The 10,647-nt window shown below is 40.9% G+C and overlaps 1 protein-coding gene across 1 annotated transcript; it reads right to left on the bottom strand.

The window, feature by feature from the left end:
• Nucleotides 1–261: 261 nt before the first annotated feature.
• LOC144536778 (CCN family member 1-like) lies at nucleotides 262–6,181 on the bottom strand. Its single transcript, XM_078280055.1, has 6 exons — nucleotides 5,958–6,181; nucleotides 4,909–5,122; nucleotides 3,681–3,928; nucleotides 2,951–3,074; nucleotides 2,348–2,529; nucleotides 262–1,373 (listed from the first exon to the last, which is right to left on the bottom strand). Exons 1-6 carry the CDS (start codon nucleotides 6,006–6,008, stop codon nucleotides 1,068–1,070), a joined length of 1,125 nt encoding a protein of 374 aa, XP_078136181.1. The 5' UTR covers nucleotides 6,009–6,181; the 3' UTR covers nucleotides 262–1,067.
• Between the last annotated feature and the right edge of the window lie 4,466 nt (nucleotides 6,182–10,647).

Below are 10,647 nucleotides of genomic sequence, written 5' to 3' on the forward strand. Positions count from 1 at the left end.
AAATACAAACTGTTGTAGTTAATTATCCTCACAAGCAGAGGGTGCTATATCATAGTTTGAATACATAGCCACCGTTTCCCCAAACATTTGGCTACTTTGAACTGGCTGCCAAGTTTAAAACTACAAGTTGAGTTAAAACCTTGCATGAACCTTGAGCTCAGCAGCCAGTTTTATCTCATGGGTGGACCAACAAACGTGTGACAGCTACACTGTAGTGTCTTAATCCATGGAAGTATATTAATGTGACAATACAAACATGGATCCAAATAAAGAAATTATATTTACAGAATACAGTGATCCAAAAATTCTCAAATACAAGTGTGTGTAAGACATTTCTAAGCTACATTTAATGCACAAACAAGCAATTGGTCCAGTCCTAGGTTAACGCTTGTCAGTTCCAGATAGCGTTCCTTATAACAGTGTCAATGGAATAAATTCATGTCAGCATGCCAAAAAAAAAGTTTGTGCTTATGTATATAACATGCTGTGCTGATTTTATATATTTTTAATAAAGTCCACATCTTCCTAGATAAAGCTGCAAAAAATTATTTTGCTCGTCATTGAGTAGCTACAGTGCATTGTGGCATAAGGAGTCATCCAAAATCACAGTATTTGAGGCTGTTGTTGCAGGTGAGGTGATCCTTAAGCACTGCTGTCATAGTTCCTAAATATCTGTGCTAAACAAAGTGCTGTGTTGCTCTTGTAGTGTTTCTCCTCTTAGGCTGGTCTGAGGAACTCAAAAAAAAAAAAAATCCACACTCAAACCAGCAGTCAGTCCAGAGTGGAAAAAGTCCAGGGTTGCTTCAGGGCTCTAATTTCAGTCCCACGTCTGTTTGATTAGGAGCGTGCAAGTGTACAATCCACTCCTGTCACACAATATCACAAATAGGGTTGCCTTTATGATGAATCAAACAGAGGTGGCCCTTCTTCCCTGCTGTTTGACAGTCAGGTGGCTGCCTGTGGTTTTCCCTCATTTGGAGCCAGATGAGAAAAATGGCCCCTAGTCTTGAAGCGTCAACACAGTTGACCTCATCATATTAAAATAAAAATAAAAATTCTCCTCAGTACTAGTCTATGAACTGGTGTGTATCTCCGTACATCCACTGCTGTGGAGGGAGGGCCACTTCGTTAAGGTGGCCGCAGTCATCGCTGCATTTACACGACTGGATGAACATGGCCGACCTCTGGAAACGCTCGCCGTCTGGGCAGACAAAGCTCACGGGTACAGTGCGAGTGCGGCGAGGCGAGCAGCACTGTCCATCCGCACACACACCGCAGTAGTTGGGCCGGTAGAGGCGGACACTGACACATTCTCCGTAGGACAGGCGGATAGGCTCGGGGGCTTTCTGGGTCGGGGAGCACTTCTTCCCTCTCTGTGGTTGGATGAGAAAAGTAAAACGATGAGCACCATCAATTATGAGTTTTGTTCTTAATTTGGCTTTATTTGAAAAATTCACCAAAACAAGTCACATGAAGATTTTCATTATAAAAAAATAAAAAAAAATCTAGTAAGCTTTGACTTTTATCTGCCCTGGCCTTTTACATAACAGCAGATTTACCCAGCTTTGCACTCAAACTCATTAGTTTCACATTAAGAGGGCTAGACTTCAACTTATTCTGCCAAAACAGGGATTGAGAGAGGGATTATTTTTAGATTTAAGTGATTAATTTTAAGATTAAACATTTATTTAAAATGTGAGTTTCCTTGTCTGTTAAACACACTGACACCTATGACCGTTCTTGGCTCCCAGAGCTTTTCACTCGGTAGAGCAGAGAAAAGATCTTAGTGTGTGTCCAACATGGGGGATTAATATAGACACACCACTTCCCTGGACTCTGAGTACACAGACGGGGCCTAGCTATGGACAGTTGCTTGGCAGGAATGCCGGGGGGGTGGGGGACTATATTTAAAAAGGCGCCTGCTTGCCACCAAAACACCGCTGAGTAAATTAGTACTGCCCAGTTCCCACTGGATGCACAGCTTCCCGAAAGTACCGCTAAAATAATCTCTGTTCTTGAACTCAGGATGAAGGTGGCTTTTGCACTAAGAGCATATTCACTCAGCGCCAGAATGTCTAACTTTTAAATTATCTGCTCTTTAGTTTAAAGATGAAAACAAGGAAGCAAAGCAAAAATGAGCAGGTATTGTTTCCCCCTGCGTAGCCTGACACAGATAGATAAATGGTGAAATAATACCTTATTGATTCGTGTTATCGTGAGGCGTTTAGGTTTCACTGTTAAAGATAAGCTGCTGTGATATGAAGTTATCTCGGCAGTAAGGTGAATATTCAACCTATGCTCTCTGTCTGTCTCTCCTTCGGTTCAAGTCTAGTTCAGTCTACATCACCTTTGCTGGGACTGTTAGGCCGTGGCATGGCCGTACGGTACAGATCCTCGTCTCTCTCTCTAGCTTGCACTGAGGGTTCTTGTTGGTGATGCGAGAAGAAACTCCCATCCCACAGCTGCGGGAGCACTGGGACCATTCAGTGGTCTGGACTGGACACTTCTTCTCCTTCAGATGGTTCCACACTAAGGAGCCACAGAGGAGGGTGGAAGGCAGGGAGGAAAGGAAAGATCATACACATCAATTAGGCCAGCGGTTCCCAACCTGGGGGTCTGGACCCCATCGAGGGGTCACAAGACGATTAGCAGAGAAAGTACATTTTCCGCTTCACAATATTATGTTTATTTTTTCAGATTTTCCTTTAGTTAGCAGTGTGGTTCTATGGATGGCAATGCCGGTCTGTTGATTGGTTGGTCTACTACTCTGGTCTAGACTGAAACATCTCAACTACCATTGAATGGGTTTATAATTTATGTATTAGTATTTTGATTGACTGTTTTATTGATTAAAATCAGCAAATTCAGGGATATTCAGCCCTCAATTTAAAACGAAAAGGAAAATGTGAGTCAAGCAGTGATGATAAACACTAAATGTTTTTTCTCTCACCAGACAGGTGTTTGTAGCCATGTTCACTCTCCCAGCCGCTGGACTTGGCGTCGGCGAGCTCGTTGGCCAGCTCATTTTCAGGCTGGTGCTGACGTCTGGGCAGCTGTTGTTGTGGTGGAGGCACCTGCGATGAGAGATAAGATAAGATGAGACAGTGCTGGGGATTTATCTGTGCCACAGTCATGTCTATCTGTTATGTGTTTTTTACAGCGTCATCACCATGGCACACTGATTAAGGGATTACTTCAGGGCAATTGGTCAGAGCAAAGACACTTTACTCCTCTCTACCTGCATGAATCTTTTTTTTAAATTGAGTAAATTCCAAATATTCTCTGGATCCAGCTTCTCAATTGTGATGATTTGATGCTTTTCTTTGTCTTATGTGATAATGAACCTAAAATATTTAGTCTTGCAGTGTAGGCCACAATAATCTTGGCCATTGGGAAAATGTAATATAATAGGGATTTTTCTTAAAATAAATAAAATGAATAGAAGATATTTTTAATTGTTCTACTGCTGTTTGTTTTGATTGTTTTGTGATTTTTGTTTTGTCGAAAATCACTCTTTCATCGCAATCACCTTTGTTTTCTACATCAAGAGAATACCACAGTGGCAGGTAATGAATGGCACCTCAAGTTTTTGGTATTGTTAAGCAAATTATATAAAACATGTTTTCAATTTGTGTAATTTTTTTTGTGGGACATCTTTGTCATTCCATGAAAAAACAAACCTGATGCTTAGGTGGCAGCCGCCAGGTACCCTTATGGCAGTCCACACTGAAGCAGCACTGCCCGGGTATCCTGACCAGCCGTGGGTCGGGGCAGGATGGAGAGGCCGGTGGCAGCTTGTTGGTGCAGAGAGGAGCGCAGCCAACGGCGCCATCGATGCAGGTACACTGGTGTTTACAGCCGGCACGGAAGCTCTCGCCATTCTGGTAGATCCTGCCGTTGTACTCGCATGTGCGTCCCTCCGATTTTGCTGGAAAGACACATTTTACTCAGCTGGAACAAAACATTTAACTACTCACAAATTGCAGAGCTGGCGGTTATGCATAAAGCAAAAGGTGACAGGGGTAATCCTGGCACGGGCCATGGGTTACGTATCTCAGAGATGCATCTCTATTTCTACAGGACATCCTTTACACTTAAAAGCTCAATCATTGGTCCCTTTAAAGTTTAAAAAGGGACCAATGATTGAGCTTCCGGATACAGCGAGTATGAGAATTCACCACGTGCTCTTATTTCAACAGCTGTTGAGCAAAGTTTCTCCTGACTTGACCAAAACCACACACACACACACACACACACACACACACACACACACACACACACACACACACACACACACACACACACACACACACACACACACACACACACACACACACACACACACACACACACACACACACACACACACGGCAACAGTACACAAAATCACATGGAGGACCACTAAGATTGAAAGGTCAGTGGAAATAAGGAGACAGGAAGTGTCAGACTCCTTGTCTCCAAAGCGTGGAAGAACCAGCTATTCATAGTTTGTGGGGCAGCTCCAGCATGGTGCAGATGGAAAGTGTATTTTTATCTCTGAAACCCCCTGTCACTGCCATAAAACATCTACTACTCATTAAAATAACCCCTGTCTTGTTCCTGGATGTGCAAGGTTACATGTTGCTTTATCACGGACTTGTGATGGCTTTATCTTTATGGAAAGGATGGCCAATAAACATCCATTTCCTTGACACCTTTGGTACATTGTTGCACAGGTATCATGACCTGTTGGCTTTGATAGCACATCACATTCACCATATTCATTTTAAATTTAGGATTATTTTTCAATGAATGTTGATACTATGCCATCCATTGAGTGAGCAGTGCAAATATCTGTAGAACTGGCAGCTTTTTTTTGGAGAGAAATTCCTTCCCTTCCAACATACATTGTCCCCTTTCCTCTCTCACCTCGACAGATGCCCCAGGCCATGGTCACATCGTTGCCGTAATTACACTCCAGCCCTTTGTGGTGGTCGCAGGGCTTTGTGGGGCTGCAGTCCTGGTTAAGCTGTGCAGCACACACCTTGCAGCACCCACATCCATCTGGCACAGTGCTAACTCCTGGAGGGCAAACCAGGGGCTTGTCAGGGCACTCACACACTGCTGGGCAGCTAGCAGTCACCTGGAGGGATGAGGGAAAGAGCAGAGAGGGAGATCACATCGTCAGACAAGACACAAATGATCTGAGTCATGCAACATTTTTTTTTTTCTACAGCTAAGAAAAGAAAGAAAAGAAGAACTCCATGCAGAGCCTTGTTCAAACAGCATCAGAGATCTACAGTGCAGCTTCTGGAAAGGTTTCTTGCCTTCTTGACAAATTTAGAGTGCCACAATGCACTATTCCAAGCTTTTGTCCCAATGCACTATTCCAAGCTTTTGTCCCAACATTCATTTTTGATTCTGTATCATCTCCTAGGCTCCCCAGGGTTTGTGACTGATTTTGAATTATTTCACAGACAATGCACTGCAGTAGGCTACGCTTGTAGGCTACAGTAAGTCATGCCATTGCTGGCCAGTCAGCCCTAAGTCTCTAGACAGCTCAGAGTCTGTACCCATTCGCCTGCTGACTCTGGTTTGAGTCATCGCTTAGCACTTGAGCCAACTTGTTTAAGTTCGTGGGAATCAACGTGTCACTGTGCTTTGGAAAAAGGACTCACAACCCCACCTAAACTCCATTCACCAAACGTTGTATTGTGTCCACTTTTTGGCTGACAGAACATGTAGGCCTACATCAGTAATCGCAGTTAATCTGATGTTGAAGATGAAACAAGTGAAAGCTTTTCTAAAAATACATTTCTTTACGCCATGTTTATGCTCATACTCAGAGATCAAAGTTCAGTCACATTTGTAGGCCTATGAGTCTACATTATCCATAACAGATTATATATTAAACTAATATTCTTTAAAGATACTGTGTGTGAACAGATTTTGGCTTTCTCTGTCGGGAAACGTCTTACCTGTGTGATGACGGCTGTTGTCAGTAGAGTCAAGTAGAGCAGAAATGCCATGATTAGCCTATGACAAGTTTAAGAAAAATACAAATAAAGATAAAATGTATCCTCAAGCTAAAATCCACTGAACGGTTGCTAGTCGTAATTAGTTTCACACTGAGTTTCAGTCTTTTTTTGGACCGTAGTCCTAGTTTTTCTACCAAGATAGTGTCTAAAATCGGATTTATACCCGCTGGTTAGCCTCTGAGAGACCCCGCCCTTCTCCATACTTCTAACCAATCAACGTGCAGGCAGCAGCCAGACATTCCAAGCGGGCGTGGCTCCACCGCGAGGATAGTTTGCTGATTGGTGGGCGTGTTTTGGAATGAATGCAGCCATTCATAAAAATCACAGGGCCACTCTGTATTTATTTTATGGGTTAAAAATTAAAATGTAACAGCCTCTTTCAAGTCACACTCAGGCACATTCCTGCTTTTGTGGCCACCACTTTCCTAACACTAAGTAAATATATTCAGCTGGGCAAGACAGCATGGTAACATTAATAAGACCTCCACCTTTGGGGGGGGGAAAAAAAGAAGGGGGCAGGAATTCCCTCTGTTTTTCCAGACCAATGTAGCTGCCAGAACAGAAAATTATAGTGGAGTGTATTAAGCAAATAGTAAGATAATAGCAGTTGTCAGAAAGACTGAACACACCCCTCTTTGTCTGTGCCCATCACCATTGAAGAAAAAGTGTTTCCTTAGTTTTTAAAGGTACACTTTGATTGTTTTGCTGTTCATCTTAAATTCAGGTGGGCCAGCTGTCTTTGACTATTATTTCTAACCACATGGTGCTGACATGGGAATGATGAGGATATGATCACTTGGAAAGAATGGTGGAGTTGAGGGTGAAAGCAGAATTATTGTTTTAAGGGCAGCTCATATGAGGGTTGGCCTCCTCCTACTCCGCTGTCTTCATTTTCAACCACAGGTTTTCAGCCACACCTGCCCTGACACAGAGACCTCCTTTGATGAGAGAAATGTGATAGGCAGAGGTTTGAAAGTTAGGTTCCTGCTATGAATGTCCATGTATACGTGCATAGTTCTGGCTTAGAAACTAAAAAGCCAAACATGGTTTCTTACATGGGCTGTGGTGGTCTTAGGTGCTGGGAAATCTCTGTGCTGGTGGATTAGTTAAACCTCGGTCTCATACAGGATCTATAACCCATATTCAGATTCAGGATTAAAATAGGTGATTGATTCAGTCTTCAGTTTGGTAAACCTGCGCATCACTGGCAGACCCAACCCACATAAAAATTACCTTTCAGCTAGACCTGTTGCAATTAATGTATGGTATTATTAGTGTCCCTGTTAAAAATAATACATTAATAAAATTGTGCTCCATATTTCATATCCTGTTTTTCATAGACCTATAAAATTGTTCTGTTCCACTATTTTCTGTAATACATTTTGATTGTCTATTTTCTTTTATCTAAGTTTTTCATAATGTTCCTTTTTTAAATAATGTATTTTCTCTGTTTTATTAGTATTGATATCATTAATGCTGCTATTATTATTATTATTATTATTATTATTATTATTATTATTATTATTATTATTATTATTATTATTATATCATGCAGTCCATGAAAATTGTAACTAAGCATTTCACTGCATACTGCTGTGTTTGATTGCGAATTGAATCTAAATTTAAGAGAATTTCCTGACTTGTACTATAGATGGACACCCTGCTTCTTCTATTTGTCCTAATGCAGTTGCTACAACATGAACACTCCAAACAAGGGAGAGACATGAATATGAGTTACAGACACAGTAAACATCCCCAGCTGTTCATCTTTCCTGATTCTCCCCTAAACTAAATCTCTCTACAGCCTTTGGCAGGTTCGCAAATTATATGATTCATTGAGCTGATTTCAGTCCTGACAAACTCCTTCACAAAAGCAACGATCTGTAATGATAGTAATTCTAAAATCAATGCTATTCCTCAAGGTGGGATTCCTTGTTTAACCTGCCAACATACAGACAAAAAAAATACAAAAACTTTGCCGAGGTGACAAGGGGGTTGAGGTAGCACTCGTTAAAGGAATAGTTCAACATTTTAGGAATAGCCTAAACTTATTTGCTTTCTTGTTGAGAGTTTAAACAAATGAGATAGAATGTGTTATTTAGTGAGATAGAGGTGCTGGTAAGAGGATTGTGTTTCCCACTGTTTCAAGTCTTTATGCTAAGCTTAACTGTCTCCTGGCTCCAGCTTCATTTTTATTCAACTTTTCATCTCAAGCTCATTAAGAAAGCCAATAAATGTAAAAAAAAAAAAAGAAGCTTTTTGATCTAATGTAACCATAAAACTTAACCTCTTCTGAATGTATAACAGATGTTAGATGTGTAAATCTCTCCAACTGACATGTGTTCAACCATATTTGTTTTGTTTTTGAATCTAGCTTTAAAAAACTGACTGGTTAGTCCTCATTTACAACCAACATTCATCTTTGTTCTGCAGCTACCTGTCTGACTAGTGTTTCACTCAAAAACACATTAGACGTTGTGGACTGGAGTCATGACTCTCATTTAAAAAAAAGGAAACCACCTCAGGAAGCTGTCAGTCATCGCTCTAATGGTGTGAGCAAGGAGACAAAGTCATGGCCCATCTATTTTAATCCTCCGGTGGTCATGGTACACGGGGAGTTCTGAAAGTCCTGTGACTGCTTCTGTTTTCAACTTCTTCTCCGATGCCAAACAAGAGGAAATCACAGATGTAAAACTAATCTTGTGTGATGAAGTAGACCAGTCTTTTTTTAGACAGGAACCATTCACTGTTTGTAAGCACTAGCCTGTGAGAAGTTTTATGGTTAGCCTATATTTATTCCATCTGCATTGTTGTAACAGGGTATCAGACAATTATAAATTCTTCCACAAGCCAGTCTATTCTTGGAGATGGGAATAACTTTTCTCTAAGCTGAGATTCAAACTAGAGTCTGAGTCACAGTCAAATGGGCAAAGGGACAAATTAAATCAGAGAGTGTATCATAGTTTTGCAAAACGGTTCCTAAAGGTAATCCTAATTGTATTATCTTTGTGCAAAGCTAAGCTAACCGCCTGCTGGCTGTAGCATCATATTTAGTATTTCATCTAAACTTATTTCCTATTCAAACTAGTTTCCCAGTCAAACAATGTCTTTATGTAAAGGCTATAGGTTACAGTACAGAAGGAGTAGCAGCATAATGTACTTACCGGTAACGTTGCAAAATAAAAGCCCTCATCATGCAGAATAGCCCCTTTCATAATGCTGTTACTATAATTATTATATTATTATATTACCATGCATCAATACATTAGCATTTTAACTACTTAAACTGTTGGGTAGGTTGATCAATAACAATGCATAATATTTCACAAGATGACAATATGCTTTATGTAAAATCATAATCTAAGTAACTACAGCAGTCAGATAAATGTAGTCAAGCAAAAAGAACAATATTTTCCTCTGAAATGTATTGGAGTAGAAGCATTGAGTAGAAGGAAATGGAAACACTCAAGTAAAGTAAAAGTAACACAAAATTGTACTCAATGTCCCCCTCCAGACACGTTTAAAAAAATTAATATTTAGTTTAACATAGTTTTCCCATATAAAAAGTAAAGAAAAAAACGTTGAAAAGGGGCTGGAAGCACATTTACTCTTTATGGCCTCGCGCCCCACCCACCTGCTGTTTGTGCATGGTTGACTGTTGAAAGAGCAATGCGCATCGAGATGGCTAGAAACATCGGAGAGATTTAGCCATACATGTTTTGAGCCTCACGCAGGGTTCAGATAGGATTCAAACAGGAAGTGCTGCCCACTTCCTTTTGGCACCCATGTTAACCTATTGGGCTGTTGAGACAGTATGTGGCCAGAGCTCTGTGAGTCAGACCAAAATCGGTGGATAGCAGACGCATCAGAATGGTAAGTGCAGTTAGCATCTTTTATTTGTTAATGTTGTTGGTTAGTTTGTAACTGGCAGTGGCTGACAGCTACAATGATAGTGTTTTTCTCTCAGCGCTGGAGGTTTCGGGTTTCTTTTCTGGCTTTTGCATATAGACAGTGATTGGCTTCCGAATCTGTGACGTACCAAATCTAGCTTGGTTAAAATATGTTTATGATATGTTTAAATCTCAGATTAGGAAAGTATCCAGACACCCCCCCTTGGGAGGAATGTGAAAAAACCTCTAACTCTCTAGTGAAAAGTCTCTAGTGATAGAGAGATATTGCACAGATACAAGTCAGTATAGTTAAGGTCAGACATTTTAGGGGACATAAACACAAGATAAACTAATTTTTGAGTGGAGGGTGACTTTAACATCAGTAATTGAGTAAATGTACAGGGTTTTTTCCACTACTGATAGTGTTTTGAAGTATGTCAACTGAGTGTGAAATGACCCCAGACTGTCGGTAACTAACAGCTGTAATGAGTGAAGAACGGTAACAAGGTTTACTGAGGCGATATGAAGACGGCAACCTAATACACAGTCTGGGAAACAAAGTGATGTTGGAAGGGCGAATGGCTGAGAGGTGCCCACTGTGTGCAACCCGATACACAAAAACATCAATGGAGACACAGCTTTGTGAGAAAGGGCTGATGTAAAAAAAACAGGAAACGTCCAGAGGAAAGAACAGTAAATAAAAGTAGGTAAGGGGGTGGTGAGGGAGAGAGAATAAAGAC

The sequence above is a fragment of the Sander vitreus genome, chromosome 2 (assembly GCF_031162955.1).
Source record: "Sander vitreus isolate 19-12246 chromosome 2, sanVit1, whole genome shotgun sequence".
Taxonomy (NCBI): Eukaryota; Metazoa; Chordata; class Actinopteri; order Perciformes; family Percidae; genus Sander; species Sander vitreus.